General features: G+C 40.6%; 1 protein-coding gene across 3 annotated transcripts in view; it reads right to left on the bottom strand.

Annotated features, from left to right (window-relative positions):
* Positions 1-20,535, bottom strand: part of RNASEH2B (ribonuclease H2 subunit B) — a 37,440-nt gene extending 16,905 nt beyond the window's left edge. For 2 of the 3 annotated variants that reach the window (XM_058825472.1, XM_058825474.1), the window contains exons 1-5: positions 20,441-20,535; positions 9,412-9,483; positions 6,377-6,484; positions 4,046-4,122; positions 1,364-1,484 (exon numbers count right to left, since the gene is read on the bottom strand). In XM_058825472.1, coding sequence (XP_058681455.1) covers positions 1,364-1,484; positions 4,046-4,122; positions 6,377-6,484; positions 9,412-9,483; positions 20,441-20,501 — 439 coding nt within the window. In that variant the 5' untranslated portion in view covers positions 20,502-20,535. The remainder of the gene's footprint in view (positions 1-1,363; positions 1,485-4,045; positions 4,123-6,376; positions 6,485-9,411; positions 9,484-20,440) is intronic. The other variant, XM_058825473.1, reaches the window with a different exon arrangement.
* Positions 20,536-21,075: the final 540 nt, after the last annotated feature.

The raw sequence follows: 21,075 nt of genomic DNA on the forward strand, positions 1-21,075 counted from the left end.
GACAACAGCCTTGCTACCTAGATTTTCTGCTCCCTTGTGAAAGTGAGCATTTTCAACAGAAACATGTCCTGCCCTGGAGTTCAAGTGCAACTTCCCTACCCTACTGCACATGCACCATAAAAAGCCCAAAATACTTAAACTTGTTCACCTAAATTAACTTACAGCTTCCACCCCTCACAAACACCTTAATGTTCTATACAGTTAGAAGGAGGTCTGGTCTTTTACTTAGCAGACACTATTTTTTCATCACCTTTCCTTAGCCACGTCCCATTTATCTGTAGATCATCAAAATATTTCTTCTTATGTATATATATATGTATCAATGATAAGGGTCAGCTTGCTTCATGAAAGCAAATTCTTAATGTTTGTAGCTTTCAATCTATCTTTTAACTTAAATCTCAACTCCTTGGAGCAGCTCTGGTGCATAAGAATCAGACTTAGGACTGAGCTTAGGACTTTTGCATTTGGTGGTGCGAAAGATTCCTGTATGTTCTCCTGTAGGTCTCCATGTGCATGTAGGGAAATCTCCATTCCCTATCAGGGAGTTAGCAAGCTTAAGTAGAATGCTATTCAAAGGACTGAATATAAAAACCGAAGTCTTGCACATTTTGCGTATCTGCAAACAAAAATTATGATATGCTCCTGTCCCTTCCCTAGAAAGCATATATTGTCCTTAAATAAAATGAAAGTTCCCACACCAAAGGGAATTCTGAGCAAAGGCTGAGGAAACCATGTACAGAATTGATAGCTTGCTAACTTTTTCCATTTGAGTTTTCTCACTCATATACTCATGCATCTCAATATTTTTTTTGTATTTTAAAACTATTATGCCTTTAAACTTAAACCCACAACACTAAATTATGCAAAGCCAGAAAATTTGTATTCTCCTTTCTCAGCAACATATTCATTCTTCTCCAACTTTTATTGACTTATTTTTTAATTGTTTGTGACAAAGGATTAAAAAAAGTAAAATGGACTTTTTCCATGCCAGACCATCATACACTAAACAGAGAATTGAGAGAGATTTAAGATTCTGATCCAAGTCAAAGAGACTTCACAACATATACAATAACATCAACAGCCAGCTGTGATTGGTTTATCATTTGTATGACACCTAGCAACAAAACTCCATGAGATTTTCAGACTTGCAGCAGATAATCTGAGATCCACAAATTTCTATTCACAAGACTGTAATGATAAGCTCTAAGCCTAAGCTTCTGTTTTCAAAGTACAGCTGTGTCCAGCACTTCAGTTGTTTGGTAAAGCAAAAAACAATATTTAAATCTATCTTGTAATGAGGTGACACTAACAAATTGAGTCTTTTTTTATTTGTCCTCCCTCCCCTCCCACCCCATTTTTTCACCTTTTTCTTCTGTTACGTGCTGTATGTACTGTTTAACATCTGCACACTTCAGCAGCAGTGGGCAGCTAGGGTATTCTGAGTCTAGTACAACTTGATCAAGTGGCTGGAACTTTCCTTGCTGCTGAAAATACATCAAAGGGATTACAAAAGCATTACTTAAATGTTAAGACACATATATACACACTACACATAAGTATATAAATATATATGCATGCAATGGCCATAGCTTTAAAATAAAGGATTTAAAGAAGATCGTATTTTGAATGGTAACACATGACACATTCAGAAACTGATTACAAAGCAAGTTATAAATATTTATTTCAGACCAGTAAATACCTGCAAAATGCTGAACTCTTCAAACACTGCACTTAAAAGGCCAAATTTAAAACAACACAGGGAGAAACTAATGTGAAGTACAGCAGGATTTTTTGGAAGATGACATAAGACACAGTAGTCAGTGTATGCCAATAGTGTTTTAGACCAAAACCTGTTGGATTAAACCCAGTGTCATAACTTCCATTCAAATTTTGCTTTTTCTTCCACAAAGATACATCTCAAAGGAGCAGGGCAGCTTCTGGAACACAGTATTAACCTTTCACCTCTGCAAAGTCAATTCCAGTTTGGCCAGAGTAGGGATATAAAGTGATTTTGGCACAACTTAAATAGCCCCACACATGACAGAACCATCAAACAAATTTTGCCATTGCCAAACAATGCATAATCATTCAGCATGGTTTGGCACAACTGGCAACCTTCCCTTTGGAAAGATCCTTTAGTGCATCAGTACAAAGACTCCGTGAACTTCTCATGCTTAGAGAGTGCGTGGTCTCTGCAGCCAAGGCTGAACTCATTATACTGGTCAGCATGAAAAAACCCACTTGGGGTATACTGCTTTCATTATTAATTAATTCTCTTGCTAGACACTCAGAGGCTTAATAAAAGTAACCACCTATTGTTAAATCACAATAAAACCAAGAAAAAAAGTCCCAAAGAAACAAAAAAAAAAAAAGGAGAACCAAGAAAATATTTAGAGGGTTTCTTCTCCTTAAAAGGGAAAAGGCACAATAACCGTGGCAAAAGGAATTTAAAATAAAACTGCACAAAAAAATAGAACTGCAATAAGCTCTTTCTTACAGATAACTGACCTGCCTGTGTCCCAAAGCATGACAGCTGCATTTACCTCATGCATGGGCACAGAGCCTAAGCCAAGAAAGGTGCTGTAAAGGAGATGGCTCTGCTCAGAGACACACAAAGCAATCCTGCATCACGCTATCAAAATCAAAGGACAGTGCAAAGGATGATTCTATGATATCCAGTGATATCCATTATTCAAGCTGGAAGTGACTGTGCTGCATTCAGGCTAACCTTGCCACAAGACTGCAGAATACACTAACTTAGGCAAGGTGCTGCAGCAAAGCATTTGCCCTTTTTTAGGACCCACAACAGCTCTATGCATTTATCTGGCATCACACCTGGCCTAGAAAAACCAGAAAACCTAGAAAACAATGTACTGAAAAAGTGAATGGCAGCACAGGACTCTTCCCATGGACAGAAACAGCAGCAGTAGCTGTCCTTTACTCAGGCTACCTCAACACCGCCCCACATAAAGAGAGATTTACTACTTCCCTAATTTAAGTTTGGTATAAAGCTTTCAAAGGAATGATGAATTCAGAGTGCAGCACCCAGGGAACAAACTGAACTACTTGTGGGATGGCCTTTTCTGATGACCAACCTGACCACTGAAATGCAGAATATATCTGCACACCCTATACCTTAAATAATTAAAAATAATGACAGAACAGTAAGTTACTATTACAAAAGTATAGGGAGACTTTATATCTTCACCATAAATAACTTGTTCTCCTGCACTGTCCACTTGCAATCTAAAGCAGAAAATAGCAAACAACCTTGTAGAAATTCTTTAGAGCAAAAACGTCTTAGGATGCATAAAGTGCATTGTCTCCACAAAACAAAACAAACAAGCAAAAAAACCCAACAAAAATCAGCATTTCAATTTTATTTTGTGCCCCTTTGTTCACAGGCTCCTTATTAAAAAATATCAGAAAATTTGCCTACAACTTTCGATACATTTCATAAATTTAAGTGAGGTTTACACCAACTATAAATCAATGAACCCATTTTTTTAACTATCCAACTTTTGGATACTCAATCATCCCATTGCTGTTCTATGATATGGCATCTCTACAAATGTTGTTGTTTCCTTTCAAGTTAAAACTGCCACAAAAAGGTTCCTCCTTCCTCCTCCATAGCATCCAAATATTTCTTTTTTTCCCCCTTCTTTCCCAAAATAACCATGTTACTGATGCCTCAGAAAGGGCACTAGGTTTGTTTTGATCTGATGACATGTCAGCATTTTAAATTCAATAGTTCTGGGACAGGCTCTCACAAAAAGACAAAAGAGATTCTCTTCTCTAAAAAAAAGAAGATGATTAGTGCTTGTTGAGATTGAAAGCTGACTCTTGTAGCATAATTCACCAACCAAAAAACTTGATGGAAACAAAAGTACTTCTAGGTATTAAGATAATACTGCTTTAAAAGCAAATTAAATTTCCTCTATTATGGAAGCCACTCTTTGTAAAATTAACATAACTTCTGCAGAACTGAAGTCAGAAATAATGTTTTCTCCTGAGAATTCCAGAAGAAAAAATAAAGCAGGCTTACCTCTTTGTCTGCCTTTATGAGGTAGTAAAGTATCAGAAACAAGGGGTCCATTGGTGTAACAAACAGCAGCCGCCCATCTAGGTGACAGATAAGGAAAAGTAAGCTTCCACAATATATTGACTTTTTGGGGCTTTAGGATGTTTTTTAGGAGTGTGAATAGAATTTTTTTTAGTAAGTATCCCAATATTTGAATAAAACAGAAAAATAGTATTTGTAAATTCATATTAAAAATACAGAGATAATTCAGTTCTCTAGCCTACCAAACCAAAGCACATACTCCACTTCAGGACTTCTGCTTTGTATAGTCTGAGTTTTGCCTTTTTTTCTGGACTGTATTAAAACAAGCAACATTGAAGCTGCCCTCTATTGGCAGATTTGGGGGCAACAGAAATTGGATTGGTACACCAGAGATATTCAGCAATATTCCACCTCTAACACTGGGCAAGGTAACACTGGCAGAAGAGACAGGCAGGACAAGAAAGAATTTCAAGGGCTAGTTAAGGGAGAGCTGCCTTAATCTGCAAAGGGAATATCTCATGCAGTCTCCTAATGGAACAAAATAAACTTAGATCAGAATACATGGCTCAGAGTGCTGCATTCAAGGTTACACACAAAGGAAGAACTTGGTCTCCCATTGAAACTGACACCTCTGCCCATCTGGAGTTCATTGCAGGACAATGGCTTAGTCAGGCCTTTTGTACAACTGCAGATAATTGGAAACAATGTAACATCAAGGAAATTCACTAACAAGACCAAATAATTGATGACAATTTGACAGTAATTAGCAAACCAAAAGCAAATAAATGTAATTATTTTTGTTTTAAATCACATTATTAAGATAATTAAATAAAAGGAAATCCTATTATGATGGCCCTAAAACTAACAAAAGATCATGTGGGAAGAATGTGTTTTGGGTAAAGCTGATATCCAATCTACCATGTGTATTATCAAAATGATGCTCAGTGTGAGGCAAGGCAAGCATCAGGGCTACATACAAACACAAAAGCTTTGATATTGAAATTGGAAGGAAAAAGACCCACTAGCCACTTTCTAAAAGCTTCCATTTAAATGCTTTCCACCCAACCTCCAGGAGGAGTTACTTTTGTTTGTTCTAAAGACTCAGACTCACTAGAAGTGTATAAAGACCTCTGCCCTTATCTGCAGATAACCAGATAATTTGTTTTAACTGCAAACACACAGAATTGTTTTTATTGTTCTTCTCCTGACCCTTTCAGAGATACAGCAGCCCTAACATGCACGAACAATTTTTCCACTGTATTTTTAAAAGAAAACTGAGGGCATGATTTCTTAAGGCAACTGTTTCCCAAGGGCCAAAATAAAGGTTAGAAAGGGAGAGAGAGAATACAATGTGGACATAATTGGGAGCAGGGAGCAGACCCAGTCTGTTGGCTCACCCCCAAGACAGAGCAAGGAAAAGCTCAGAGACATACTGCTTGCACTGCTTTATGTGCCTGCAGAGGATGTTTAAAAGTTAGCACACACTTTGGGATATTATGTTAAAGAAGGCATATGTCTGGAAGGGTTGCTTTTATTTATTACTATAAATGGACTTTTCTCTAATGAAAAGGAATAAAACAAATATACCTTAATCTTCTGAATTAATACTTATGAACATGCTGGTCTGTGGACATGCTGGCAGAGAAACACTGCTACAATAACATCCTTACTGAAAATGGATTGTGAAAGCCATCCCAAGCAAGTTACACAAGCTTCCTCCTCATTTTCACAAAGGTGAACAGGATCAGAGAATGTCCAGGATATTACAGACCAGCTCCCTTAGAGAAAACAGTGAAATAGCAGCTTCAGACCTCTCCTGAGAACTCAGCACTTAGGCTGGGGACTACAGAGGCAATTTAAAGAACACAAGACCATACATTCCAGTGCTTGGAGCTCTAACACACTACTTTGCTTGGCTAGCTAAGGCCTTCCAGCCCGTTCTTTTCTTTCCCAGTGGAAAATACATATAAACTTACAAAGAGGACTTGCTGGTGAGATTGACAAGGAAAGCTAACTATTTTATGGCACTTCAGTTTAAACACAATTGAATTACTTACCCCTCCTTCCCCCTTCAAAAAATGACAAATGAACATCAGTCTAATTGAGGCTGCCAAAGGCAACCTTTTAAAGAGAAATGACAAAGCCCCCAGCCCTGGTTAAATCCTTATGGCAAATGAGTCTATCAGAAGGTGGGGATATGATGCAGCATGTCTCAAACAAGGAAAAACACCTGTAAATTTACTAGAAGAAAGAGGGACGGTCTGTGTACAAACATTAGTTAAAGATGGGGGAAAAACACATTATCCAACTCACCCTGTTGAACAGTCTGACCTATAAACCAGGAACGACGTTCCTCGTGAAAAGCTTTTACTTCAAACAGCTGCTGTGCACCACTATTGAATAAGTAAAGGGTTGCTTCCCCTGTTGAAAAGAAATCTGGTTTGTGTTTGTAAGCTTTCAGAAAAATCAAAAGAATACCCAATATGTTTGAAGAATGTGCCCTATATACATACAGACACACAAACATACACACAGTCTACATAAACTCACTACAAAGAGAGCTCAGACAAAAAACGCTATTATATACAGATGTTCATTTACCAGCTCCATAAACGAAACTGAATTTGAATCAATAAATAAGATGTGTGAATAGTTCATCTTACAACACAAAGCCTTTGATCCAAACCCAAATCAAAATCACTCAAGAAATCAGCTTTTTTCTGCAGTGAAGAGGGAAGGTGGAAAACAAGAGAATTCCCTCTCCTTCCATCATGTTTGTCTTGAGGATACCAGACTCTGGGTTAGGGGAACAAAAGTCTCAAACCTTTCATGGACAATCTGAATATTCTTTTTATTTTGTGCACCAAAATGGATTGTGACGACTCTGTATGGGTAGACATATAAAGTAAACAAGGAAGCTAGAAGAAGTTGGTTTGAAGTGCCCATCAGAACCTTAGTAGTTGGGAAAGGAAAAGGATAGCTTTATTTTAGGTCATCACAGCTCTACCATTTGACATTAGTTTTGGGATACAATGGAAGGGTGACAAACACATTGCAAACAGGACTGGCATTTTCCAAATCAGAAATGGGAAGTTGCCACAACTACAGAAGGGGCCCCTGAAATGTGGTCAGCTGAATCTGACCACATTTCAGTTGGCTGGACTGCTTCTATCTTGCTTATCAATCCATCTTCAGGAAACAAGAGCAACTACAGCAGGGCTGTCCTGCTCAGAGCACATAAATTGCAAAGCTGCAGTGACTTGCAGATGGTGGGCTGGCTCAGAGAAGGCTCAGTGTAAGCCCTGAAAGCTGACATCAGCACTGCTCTTCTCAGTCTGCAGACACCCCCAGGTGCGGAGGGAGGTCAGCAAAAATGGGCAGACACATGAATTCCCAAAAATGACTGGCAATGCATTTTTTTCCCCTTTATCCAAAAGGCTGACCAGATGTTTAACCTCACTTAAGGATATCATTTCAGTACTCTGATAATTTTTCTTTTGGGTAGGGGAGGAGAGGAGCAATGAGTAGTCATAAGGGGGGAGCAGAAGTTTCAGTCATTACCATATGCACCCTCAACAAGGGTCTACACCACAGTTTGATCAGCCCCATATCAAACTACTCACAGAAGTGCTGACTGAACAACTTAAGACTCCTACCAGGGAGTGTGCTAGCCAAATCCAGTGGTGAACTATGGAATCTTGGGAAAAGAACCCTTTTTATTACCTAAGTACAGCTCCTTAATTTATGTCATTATGCTAAAAGGACAGTCACCATGGGTTCCCTGCAGTACTGTAAGACAGGAACTGCAGGGGATGGAGAGAGAACCCCAACAGCTTTGCTCACAACTTCACTAATGGTTCTTGTGGTACTTCTGAACTGCAGTCTGATCCTACTTTATAGTGTTTCTAAGGGATAGAAATCTTGTTCTTTTACCTGTCTATACAAAGGACGAAGCATGCTTTTATTTAATAAAGTGGTTAGCATCGATTCTACAGTGTGCTGAGTCCTTCAGTGCCTACTTATACAGTATCTGGCATCAACAATTCATCTGTTAGACACAAAGGTAAGGAAAATACATTAATAGTGTGTTCTCAGTTCTTCCATTTTCAGACTTTGTATTTATAACAGGCTACATAACTGAAAGTCTATGCAGGCCTATAAATAAGGTCCTGTAAATTCTAAAGGAACACACCCAGACAATCATTGCACTTTAGGTTTTCCCCAGAAAACTTCCCCAAGATCTCTGATTCTACAAGGTAAACAGATCTCTTTTTACACAGAGAAAAACAAATTAACATCTATGCTTTTAAAAACATAACAAACTACAAAGGCAGTATGCTACAGCAGGAAATAATAACACAGGTGGAATATAGATGTGGCTTTATATTCCCATTGCAAATCTGAGCAGTCAAGAAACACGCATCATGAGGAGTAAGTGATTTTACATTCTGTATTATTATTTTTGACAATTTTCCTCTTTCAAGAACAAATATGGTTTCTATATTGTGACAATAAAATTCATCTGAAGACTCATTTACACACATACATGTAAATACATATAAATACAAGCAGTCAATTTCAGACCAAAACCATAAAACTTTAATCTACGGAAAAGAAACTAACTCAGGCAAAGAAAAAAAAAAACAAACATGAAAAACGTTTTTCAAACAGATTGTTAACCCTAACAAAGGCTTGCTGCAAGTTTCTGTTGCAGTATCACACACTCTAATTATTAATTAATCATAGAATAATTAAAAATCCTTGACAAAAAGAACAATATGACTAGAAGAAAGTAATGGTGGGATGGTGATATCATTGAATTGCCTGCATTTGCTGGTCCTTCTAACATATTTTGAATTCAAAGTGCCTCATCCTCTGTTAAGGAGAAAAGAGACACCATGACCCAGGCCATGAGAAGAAAATTAGATTTAAAAATGAAAAGACCCAAAAAGCTTGGTAAGTGCAATTGAATCACTTCTTCTAACTCTATTTTATAGCATAAGATGAATGCTAAGAAGCCTAAATTCGGATTTAAAAAAAAAGGCTTGGACTCAACACCCAACACTGTAAGCTCCCCAAAACTAATGCACTTAAAAACAGAACTTAAATTACACCCCTTTTTTGTTCTGCCAGTATTTCTGATGAATAAACAGTTCAACCAATTAAAATTATAAAAGAAATCCTAAATGTTTGCACAGCATTAACCATCTGGCATAACCAGCAGTATCTTTGGCACGTAAGACTTGTACCTATCATCATTATTTCAGCTTTGAGAAACATGAATCGTTTGGTGGTGGAGAAAATCAACCAGAATTTTAACAAGCTCATGTCACAGTTCCAGAACTTGCCTGTGCTTGGGTTGCGCAGTTTTGTAAACAAGGGTTCACTGTCAGGTGTCTTTGGGGGTTCAATTGCAGCCTCTGTAGGGGGAGAGGAAAAAGTTAGGAACTTGTAAATTGTGAAGTATTTCACATCTGCTTCACCAAGACATTCTGAATTAATTGGATTGACACTTTTTGAAAACACACACACACATCTGCCTAAAAATTGTGTGCCTCAGCCCAAATTCATCCTACCTGATCAAGGCACTTAAATTATGATTCCAGACTTCCTGGCACTCTCTATCTGTCACAGGAAAGATATGCACCTGGGGATGATTTAGATTTTGAAAACCACTTCCCCCTAGAGAGCCTTCAGGCAAGAGAGCTCCTAAATTTGACATCCTGGTTAAGTAAGATGAACTGATATGCTGCCCTGATTAGTCACAAAGACAATGAGAATGCTTTGGTTAGTCAGGCCAAGCACAACGTGGACATTAAGAAAGTCCAAAAGGTAAAATACACATGGGGAGAAACTATTCTTTAAAACTTTCACGAAGTCAGATTACACAGGAATTAGCCTATTCTAGTTGCTATGTCTGTGAAAAACATGCACACTTATTTATCTTATATGTATAAACTTGAAATATAAAGATTGCATTTAATTCCCCCCACAAGAAAAAGAAGGTGAGAGAATGCAGCACCTCTGGCTGAAGCCCCTTACAGATATTTTCCTTCCTGTATCTTTGAACAAACGGAAGATAAAAAGCAGAGCCACAGAGGTATAATTTTTTCTGTGAAACTGAAAAAAGAGGGAAACAGCTACCACAAGGACACTGACTCAAGTACAAAAAACCACATCTATAAGTATCCCCAGTTAATTATATTCTAGCCAAGCTCTCTTTGTAGGGAAAGTCTAACTTATATTTATGAAAACAACTTCCCACATCTCAGTAAGGAGCACCATGACAGAATCATATTTCTTAGCCTGCACACTGCCAGTTCTGCCTCAATTCCTTTCATACAGGCATTCATCAGAGCAAGGAAAATTACTAAAACATTTCACATATATAATGAGTATCCAGACCCCAGAGAATGGACTGACAGAGCTCAGGCTGATGTTTGTGTTACACTGCTGCTGAGGAAAGCAGAGAGGAGCAGTAGAGGGAGACTCCATGATTATTCAAAGGAACAGAAGTGCCACATTGTCCTTCCCCTTCCAGTAACATCCAGCAGGTTTGGGAAGAGGGAGCTGGCACAATTCTTTGGCAAACAGGGAAGTAGGAACAACTGAAAGTAGTTGTCTTCCACCCTGGCTGAAAGCCCCAGCCACATCTGAAAAGGACAACTGGACTTCTCACACTTGGCTCTTCACTAACACCTCATGGGCAAAAAAAAAAAAGGCCGAAACAGCTCTCAACCTTCATATCCACCCCTTGTTATTCAGTTGTGCCACCTACAGAAGTTGCCCAGATAAAGACATAAGCGGGACACAAAAACCAACAGTGTTTAGTGATAGTAGTGTTGGAGAGTAATAATTCTCAGAGCTGTTCAGACAATTTAAAGTAATTTTCTTCTCTTCAATACTCAACTGAGTCTTCTTCAGGTGGCTTGGAAAAGTGCTTCAAAAAGTTTCAATATAAGTTGAGGGCTTTTAATGGAAAAAATCCGTATTTGCTAAGCAGACTTGCTTCATATGCTGATACATAAACACATGGTTGTCAAGCTACATTTGCCCTGGCAAAGGCGACTTTCCAATTTCTAGAGCTGTGTATATTTCAATTCTTGACCACAGTTTAACATTAGTGTATTTTTTTTACTTTTTAAAACACTGAAGTGATTAATGATAGTGAAAGAAACACACTGCACATGTTTACTTTGATGTGTTTCACATGAACATATTAAAACATACACAGTAAATGTGAGTTTCAAAATTTAAAACAAAAAGCAAAACAAAAAAACCCCGAAGGAACTTTTAGCACTCGCTTGCTCTGCTTTCTTCATGCATAGATTGATGAGCACCGGGAATGAGTCCAGCTGAGCCCAAAATGCATCTTGTCAGCAATTAAGTCAACAATCCCTCCTAATTTTTTGCTGGTTTTAATGACATTTGCATCTTTACTGGGTTGAGATGTTCTCTCCCTAACCTGCTAGTAACACACTGAATTTATCCATCTCTGCTAAGCCTGGGGGACACCTACAGGTAGGGAGCACTAAGTGTAACAAACCCAAGGAATACAGTGTCCCTTCTCTTCCTCATCAATCCTCTACCTTCCCAACCAGATAACCACCTTCCTTCATCCAGGCCTGTCCCATGCTATCCCAGGCTCTGGCCCTGCCAGGAGCTCTTCCCCAGGTGGTGAAGAGCAGCACAGCCCTGCCCACGGGGTTCTTTGGTGCTCCTCAGGCTCCAAGGGGCTCAGCACGGCACAGAGGCAGCAGGGATCAAACCCCAACAAACAGCCTGAGCTGCAGCCTTCTGTGCCAGTATCTCATGGTGATGGGATCAGAGTGTACCTCACACTCTCCACAGAGCTGCCACAGAAAATGGTTTGCCTGAAGGGACACACACATGCACGAGGAGAAGGGAAGGACCAGGCAACAGCAAAAGTGGTTCTTTGAGTTTCTTTAACATTCAGTTTCCTCAAAATGTAGGCAGTATTCCACTCCACTTCCAGGGGCATCTGAAGTATATTTTTGTTATAGATTGGCTTACTATATGTCAAGTTGGCAGACAAAAAAAAGAGGCAATTGGGAGAATGCCTGCTTGGAAAACTGGATGCAGTATTAATATGGCCTTAAGGGCAAAGAAGGCCCTATTTATCTGAGTTTAAATACCTCATGACTAGGAAAATGCTGAGCAAGGGATTTTTGATGTTAGGTGTCCAAACCTAACTTATTTGTGTTCTGGACTGTAGCCAGGAAAGGTAACTGGATTTCTTTAATGCCATTACATTTATCAGTCCTTCTACTTCAGCAAGGATCTCTTATAGCTAAGTAAACACAGACTTCTTAATAAAGCAGTACTGTAGCCATTTTCTAGCAAGACTGAGAGTTAAACTAGGTTAGGAACTTTTTTTCAATATTAAGGTTCACATCCAGATAAGAAAACATCCCCTACAGAAAATAAACAGTAAAACGTAACATTACAGGAAGAGCTGTTTTGTTAAATTCTAAAGGAAAACATCAGATGATTGCTGCTATGCTTATTATAACAGTTCCCATAGCTCAGCCCTGACAAACTTGGTCATCTACAAGAATACTTGGGGGGAGAGAGGTGAGAGCTTTTTGAACAGTACACCCTCTACCAGCGATGGCCCACAGTCAGGTCAGCTTACCAACATGTGTCATTACAGCATGATTTTCTCCTAGGAAAACACACACTACAATGATATAAAACACCTGACAGAAGGGTACAGAGGGGCTCTATTAATCCTGTCTCAAGGAGGCATCTCAGCCAGCAAGTCACTCTTTAAACTGCCTGGGAAGACAGAAGGCAGACACTTCCAGGAGGCAGCTGAAGAAAAGGAGAAAAGATTATTGTGTTTCATGGAGGTCAGACATACAACCAGGCAAATTCTACCAAATACATAAACAAAACAAAGTGAAAATTAACCAGCTTTCAAAGGATTTCTGGCAATAATTTCTTCCACAATGGATAGATATGAGGCAGTAATGAATCTGCCTGTTAAAACCAGAAAAAAGTGTTACCTGGTACAGCAACATAAATAAATTGAAAAACAACATAAAAACTCCCACTAAGAGCTATGAAACTGTTATGGATGATGCAAAGTCTATTCTCCTTTTAAAAAAAATGCTTATAGAATACTATATATAACAGACTAATATCAAGTTCTATGGAGTTCCCATGCAAAAAGCTGCCAGCCAAGCAAGCAAAAAGGCTGTAAATATATGTCAAATGTGTAAGAGGAAAAAACCCTCTGAGAGCACAAATTTCCCAACCACCACCACCACCCTGCAAAGAAAAAGGACTATTGAAGTCTGGAAACATAAAGTTAAGATTTCATTTAAAAACAGATATTAAACCATACGTCACCTACACAAGTCTTTTCCATTCCCTTCTTAGTTTCTAACTGTGCATGAAAGGTGTGTCAGATGGAGACATTATGATGGAGCCCATTAAACAGACATTTTATGGAAGACTTTAAACTGTGTAGCCTAAGGGTACAGATAGGTTAGATCTATTAAACATTTTATTTGTGTTATTTTTAGAATCTCAATCCTCAAGAAAATGGCTTTAATTCACTGTCTGTGTCCTCTGTTGTGCAGCATGCCCTGAAAAAAGCCTAGTGAAAAATAATTAATAAATCCAGTACTTTGTATCACCCAGATTTTTTATAATTTTTCTAAGTTACAAGGTAATTAACTGCAAGTATAATAAATGAATTCTGGTATGCACAGACTGAGAATACAGTCTGTATCATAAATGGCTTCAAATGACGAAAGTTCATAGCCCACAGAAAAGTGCAGTCCTGGGGTCCCCAACTCTGCTCCCTTCTTGTTTTGTACCACCAAAACTAGCAAGTTCATGGCTCTACAGCAAGTCAAGTTGGTTCACTCATCCAGCTGAGAAGTAACCAACCAGAATGAAGAAGTAAATAACTTTCAATTCTATCAGTAAGCTCACTGGAACAAGAGACAGAACCCATGGCAGGAGCAGATGGCATAGAATATTCCCTACTCCACATGTGACACAGGTGTCTTTGCACACAAATGCACACAAATTATAAAACCAGATCATGTGTGAATTGACAGAGTTGAGGAAGCAGGAGATGAGCCACAGGTCTACATTGCTTCTTCCTTGGCTCACAATACTCAGGGGAGCATTGAACAGAACACAGCTTGATTCACCTCTGCAAACAGCCAATATTTTGCAGGTGCTTACATAGAGGGTATGGGTTTGTACTTGCCCACACTTGATTTTTGGAAATAATCTTAATTGTTACTCAGTTACGTAAACTTGATGTTACCTCACCACCTTACTCCTTCTATGACTGTACATAGTACTCACTTCAGTGAGGGGACTTTTGCCGTGCCCATTGTAAAACACAGAATGATAACCAGTTTGGTAATCATGACATTTATTTGGTGCCCTAAGGAAACAATGTTCAATGTGACATAATTTAGAACATTCCACAATAAAACACAGCATCGAAAAAAGGCACTGGTTTCAATCCTGTCCACAAGTTCAGAAAGAAATGCTACTTGACAGTTTGAATGGTCTTTTGCTCCAGGACATAGCTAGGCATACAGCTAAATTTTAAGTCTTAAGCCTGAGAGCATCTTTTGGCTTCCCTTTATACTGGCATAATTCACTTCTTAGCCAAAAAACCCCCATGTTCATGGACTCACTAGTAGCAATGGACAGTACTAATTCATCCATTACTGAAGTCAAGATGCCTGGCAGAACATGCAGAGTTTCAGCTGAATAAAGGGGAGGTCAGTCTTGAGAAGTTCAAGAACTGGTTATCACTTGAAAGGATAAAAACTACAGACTTCCCTTCTCAATATTTATAGGGTCAGCACTGGTGCAGCTGTATTACTGGCTGAATCAGCCCTATTCCCATATGCAGAGAGGCCTAAGTTGGCATACGTTGGTCTCTTCCAAGCCAGATGGCAGAAAGCAGAAGTGGGAGATGGTGTTACACATTAAAACATGTCTTTTCAGTTATTTTATTTGCTATGCTTCCTTCTGGCTCCTTAGCTTGCCAGTTATATCTGCTTTATTCACAGCAGAGCTCAGTATGCCTTTCAGGAGATGACATGTAAGAAAGAGTGCAAATTACCTGCAGGCAAAGGGCTTTGTTCAGGAGATGCAAATGCCAGTTTAGGGGGAGGTTTAGTAAAATATGCCCACAGAGTGCTAACTTCTAAAATAAGCATATTCACATCCACCTTATTTAAAAGGTATATAAACATGTACTATTATTTCATATAGGTTTTCTGATGTTTTGACTCAGCTGTTAAAAAAAATACATATTTGTTTATTGCAAACATTATTTCCAAGTTCTTTACTTAGATTATTCTGGGAAAGTATTAATGTTCAATTATTCTGCTCAATTTTGACACTCATTACAATTTTTTAGTCAAGCACCCTATCAGCCCAGCAGTGTGATGTATTTCATAGCAGATAAACTGGTTTTTTTAAAAACAGTAAATGAAAGCATGTATCGAAGTGCAAGGATGGAAAAAAAGTTAATGCAAAACTGTTTACTTCTGTTTTTAAAGCAAACCACTTTCACAAATTAAGTATTCCACAACTTCTTTTGCTATGACACCTTCTCTCACTATGACCCAAAATTTTCAAGTCAAATACTTCCTCGGTTACTGCATGGAGACAGAAGTTCCTTAGTCTCAACTGAAAGGATGGAGAATTAATTTAATGTGTGCTGATGCCCCATGGTTTGGCATCACAGTCCATTTATTTCTGCCTCCATTTGACTTTTGGCATATATGAGATTTGCTCAAACTTTTTGCCAAGTATAATTTGAAACTGCTCCTTTTATTTTTGAATAAGTAATTCCTAAAAATAATAGGATTGTTAAATTTCCCTCCCCCATTGCAACCCTTCCAGTTCTATTCATATGGCAGTTCCCATAAAACAATGTAAGAGCTAATCAATTTACTGTTTAAGAAAACAGCAGACTGAAAAAATGTGCCCAGCTAAACTTGTCTAGCTCAGAAAAATAAAGGCTGAGAATAATTTTCAGCATGTAGCTAACCCCTACTTATTTTCTTAATACAGACAAAGACAGAACATATTAAACGCATCAGTCTTAATTTTAGGTGTGGAGTGGAACATCATAGTTAGAAAACTGCCTTCAATTCCTGACCTCTTTGCTAAAACCAGTGAAGGATATAAATAGTTTCAGTTCTGACATAACACCTATCCCTGAGGAATACTGAAAAAGAGACTGTCCTTCACACCAATCCTGTTAAGCAGCTAGTGTGATGTTGGTAAGACTGGTTTGAAGCCATTGCATAAGAATGTTTATTTGTTATCCAGAGCTCAGATCACATCTATGTCAGACACAGTGACTTTACCGCAGTATTTCAGAGTTTTCCAAAGCTCTGCCTTTCGATTTAGATAGCTCTAAAATTAAAAATCTTTAGATAGCCCTAAAATACTGCTGGGTCTCAGCAGTATTTCTCAGTCTAGGAAATAACTTCTAGCTCTTGTCATTTTCAGAGAACACATAAAAAACGGTAGCTTCACGGGCCCAGCTGAAAAGGCAGGTAGAAATTTCCTACATTCCTGTTAAAAAGTAGCAGTATTTGTTTTTAAGTACACGGATACTCAGTAAATACAGACAGATTCTGCTCTATTAAAGCACATCATTAGCAACTTTGTAGCCGTGAGAGACCCAAGGTTAATCCCCAGGAGCGACTACTTTTCTCTTGTACCAGATCAGTAGCTAGACCAACAACAGAAAGCCAGTCCAGCCATTTCTACATTCTCACGGAAAAACAATTTGGATATGAGGGTAATGTAACAGCCTTGATCACCCAACTCCCACTCGAAATGCAGGATAGCACTATCTGGAAACTCAGCCATCCACCATTGAAGCCCGTGTGGTCCTCCAGGACTCGCTAGCACTTTGGTGTCTCTGCACCACCGTTCCTCCAGAACTCCAGATTCGGGAGGTCTTCTTAACCAGCGACGTCAACTACTCGGCACAAAGCAAGCTCAGATCCAGATTTCCAGCCAAGCTAATAAAATCCCCTGGAACATGGAGCACAGCACAGAAACACCCAAGTGGGTCTACACAGAGCCAGCTTGGTCCATCAGGACTTATTAGTTCAGACACTGTCTGAAAGCAGCTGCACTGCAAAGCTGGTTCTGGAAACAGCAGAGATGTGTTAACATGGCACAGCACTTGAACTAATAAACTGCTAGTGCTGAGCCGAGCCTGCCCCAGGCTAAATCTGGAGCCTGAATATCCACTGCACAGTCAATCTGCAACTGCAGAAACGGCCCTAAGAGCTGACTCTGTTTCAAGGCCAGCATGCACAGCTCTACCACTACCAACACGACCAAGTTTTCTGTCCTTTCACCCTCCTCCATAACAAGCAATCCCTCCATCTACCCTCTTCCTGTTTGTTCACTGTTTTCTCTCCTGGCCACTCACATCCACTTCTCAACCTTCCACTACACATCCCCAATAAGGCTGCACAACGTACATCAGCAGCTTCCAGCCTTTCTGGAGTGATGAACATGGTTACCACCCTCTGCTCACCCTGCCTGAGCAGCATTTCCTAACTCCTCTCCCACCACTTCTGGCTTCCCTCTTTGTCCGGCCCCTGGTGGTTCAATCCCTAACCAAGGAATCATTACACTTACAAAAACAAACCAAAAATATGATTGTATTTGCATGTCAAATTGTCCTGCCTTCATGGAAAAAAGAGCAAGTATCAAAGAAACACCATCACAACACCTCTCACCAGGCCAAGGGCAGGCTATCATCTCTAAAGGTAAAATTTGCAATCTCACCCAGAAGTTGCTTAGCAGTCAGCTCAGACATAAATGTCTGAGGCTCTCCTTTTCCCTTCCTACTTGGACTCCCTTTTGTGTGATTCCCCCATGCCAAACAGCCCAAGTGTCCTGGTGTGGCAGAAGGGTTGGCGAGGGCAAAGACTGGCTCAGTCAACCCTGCTTGCCCTGCCCACCTTTTCAAACCATACAAAGTAACTGCTGAGCATATGGTTCTAGCTCTGCCCTGTGATGTGCAGACATGAGAGGGGACCACTAATTACCAAATTTCTACAGCACTGGAAATTTGACAGAATTAATCACTTGCTACAGAAAGTGATAGTCTGTCCCTCTAAAAACAGCTCACAGCATTGGTAGAAAACTCACTCTGACTGCATTGCTCTAGCCAGAATATTGACTCCAACTAAGAACATGCACAATTCTACCTGACAGAAGAGATTCCTTGTTTCTGAGCTGTTTCCAGAAACTGAAACCAATATAAAAACTACAATATCAAAAATACAACTGAAATTTGTCTCGTCAGTCATCACACATGCTCTGAATGGCAGAGCAGCAATTCATTATCCATGCAATATAACAGCATATAAATGTGTACTTAAACAAGGAAATCAGTAGTAATTTCATAACCTTCCATATTAAAGCAGACAAGCATTTTTTAGTAGACTCAGCAACAAATGGCACCAAACTCACACCCAGAAACAGATCCTGTACTTATCTGCACCAGTTGGTTTTGCGTATGTATGTAATATAATGCCATACAGGTATTACGAAGATAGAGATTGTCATATGAATAGAATTTTACCATCAAAGGACATTTTTGTTCTAAATCCAACTGCAACCATCTTCATTCCTGAAAGTAATCAGGTCTTCCTACTATACATTCTGCTAAACAGCCAATGAAAAATTCTGAGATTCATTCAACAGAGCAGTTATGAAATGCAAAATTGTGAAAAGTGGTAACATGTTAACTTAAAAAAGCTTTTCTGAAAATAATGCTAAAACAAAACTAAAATAATGAAATGTTTCGTTTGGCTGGCTCTCATCAGCTGTGGAGTCCTGAATTTATCAGCTACAGACTTTTTTTAAAAATCACTATGTGCTTTGAAGTTCAACTAAGGCTTAATAAACTCTCTTACAGGTCTGGAGTACTATATAAATTTTGTCAGAGCTGTGCTGGCATAATTGGTAATACAAACTGTCTGGCTTCATGAAAGTTACAAGCTCTGGCTCCAATCCTGCAAACACTTACTGAAGAATTTAACTTACTGCACAGAACTGACTACTCATGCATAAGCTAAGCGTATTTGTAAATATTTGCACAGTATGGACATCTGTTGGCATAGCCAGTCATCTGATACGAGATTCAGCTTTAAATCCTAGTCTGCATAGAGTCAATATTAAAAAAAGAAATTCCTCACTTTATAAATTCCTTTCTTAGTCATCAAACATGTCAGATACCAAAGGGTGGAACCAAAAAGTTAAAACTAGAGGAAGAGAGGAATCAGTGAAATCATAGTAATTGGTTCTGCTTCTCATGTAACTAGAGAAGCCTGGTTTCCTATGGGCACATGTCACAAGATTGAGCTCCTGCCTTTTTTTCAACTTTATTTCAACAGCTGAATGAAGCTCTTGCTATACCTTTCCTTCAGTGGTGCCATTTACAGCATTTCTCACATCATCACAGGCAAAGCTCAGAAAGGGATGATTTCCATAGAACTCATCCTTTTTATCAGGCTTGGTTATTAACACTCTCCAGTTATGGGCGAGTTAGGAAATAGCCATAGTACAAGGCTGGCCCACAGATAAACATGGAAGTCGCACTTCCTTAAACACTAAACTAGAAAAAGACAGTTACGTCTCCTTCCTCTTAATGTCTTGGCATTTGAACACATCCAGTTTCACTCATCCTCTTTAACAGCAAAACATTTTGTGATCTGTTTGTTTAAACCTCATACTGGGCAGAAATACGTGTAAGGAGCAAAGGCATCCTCCCACTGATGCAGCGCGGCATGGGATAGAGTGAGCCTCCGCAACACAGCGGGTATTGCACCTGCAGAGCTGCCGTGGGGAGCTCTGCTGCTCCACAATCAGCGAGTGAGGAGATCTAACTCTGGCTTAGCACTGAAGTATGTTTGACAGCTGTGGCTCAGGGCACTACACCGTTTCCTTCAAAATCTGCAGGAAGGGACTGAGGGGATGGAGGCAAGGCGGGCCGCCAGCTCCGGCGAGGGGACAGCCAGACCCCATCAGGGACATCGGTGGCAAGAGCCCTTGGCCAAACCCAAATGACCGACATAAATTAAACGCACTGATGCAGCGAGGGAAACGGGGTCCCTGGAGAGAGGAGGCCGGGTACCGTGCGGGGCCTCGTGTAGAGGCCTGTCCCAAAGCGGCCTTGCACACCCGGGCGGGGCCCGGCCGCCCGCAGCAGCCCCGGCGCCTGCCCCGGGGACGAGCGCCCGCCTCCCGCCCGAGCCGGCCGGCGGGGCAGGAGAGCCGGGCGCTGCGGCAGGGCCGCCCCTGCGCGGAGCGGCCCCGCCGGGTTACCTGGGGCAATGAGCACCCACTGCGCGGGGGCCGCGCCCTGCTCGCTCCGTGCGCCCCGCATGCTCCGAGCGCCCCGCGATCCCGCCGCTCCCGTTCCCGCCGCCGCCGCCGCAACATGGCGGGCGGGGCGGGCGGGGAAGGGAAGGGGCCGGGCGGCGGCGGGGCGCGGCCATGACTCGGGTTGCGCCGCCGCTCCGCCTCTTCCCCTTCCCGGCACACGCGGGGAGCGGGCGGTGCGGCCGTGGTGAGCCTCGGGTGCGGAGCTTCTGCTCTCCGCCGCCCCGCGCGACTCGGGCGGGCGGGATGTCCCACCCGCAAGGGGAAGGGAGCCCCCGAGGTTCCTAAAAGCTCGTGGTCCAAAGGAGCGACAGAAGTCACAGGGTCCGCAAACAGTCAGAAAGTTATATTAGTGAATCGCGCACTTGGCGTGGAAATTGTTTGGTTAGTCCCTGACCTACTGTGTAAGTTTAAGCCCACGGCAGTGGGTTTTGGATATAGGGGTAGAGAAGGGAAGAGAGAAAGGAAGAGATGAATTAAAGACGGGCAGAGAGAAAGAGAGAGAGGAAAAGAGATCACCCGTCCTGGTTCTAGCATTGATCCAGCTCCTGGTCCTAGGGGTCGCTGCCCAGGCTTAG

Source organism: Ammospiza caudacuta, chromosome 2 (assembly GCF_027887145.1).
Source record: "Ammospiza caudacuta isolate bAmmCau1 chromosome 2, bAmmCau1.pri, whole genome shotgun sequence".
In the NCBI taxonomy this organism is placed as follows: domain Eukaryota; kingdom Metazoa; phylum Chordata; class Aves; order Passeriformes; family Passerellidae; genus Ammospiza; species Ammospiza caudacuta.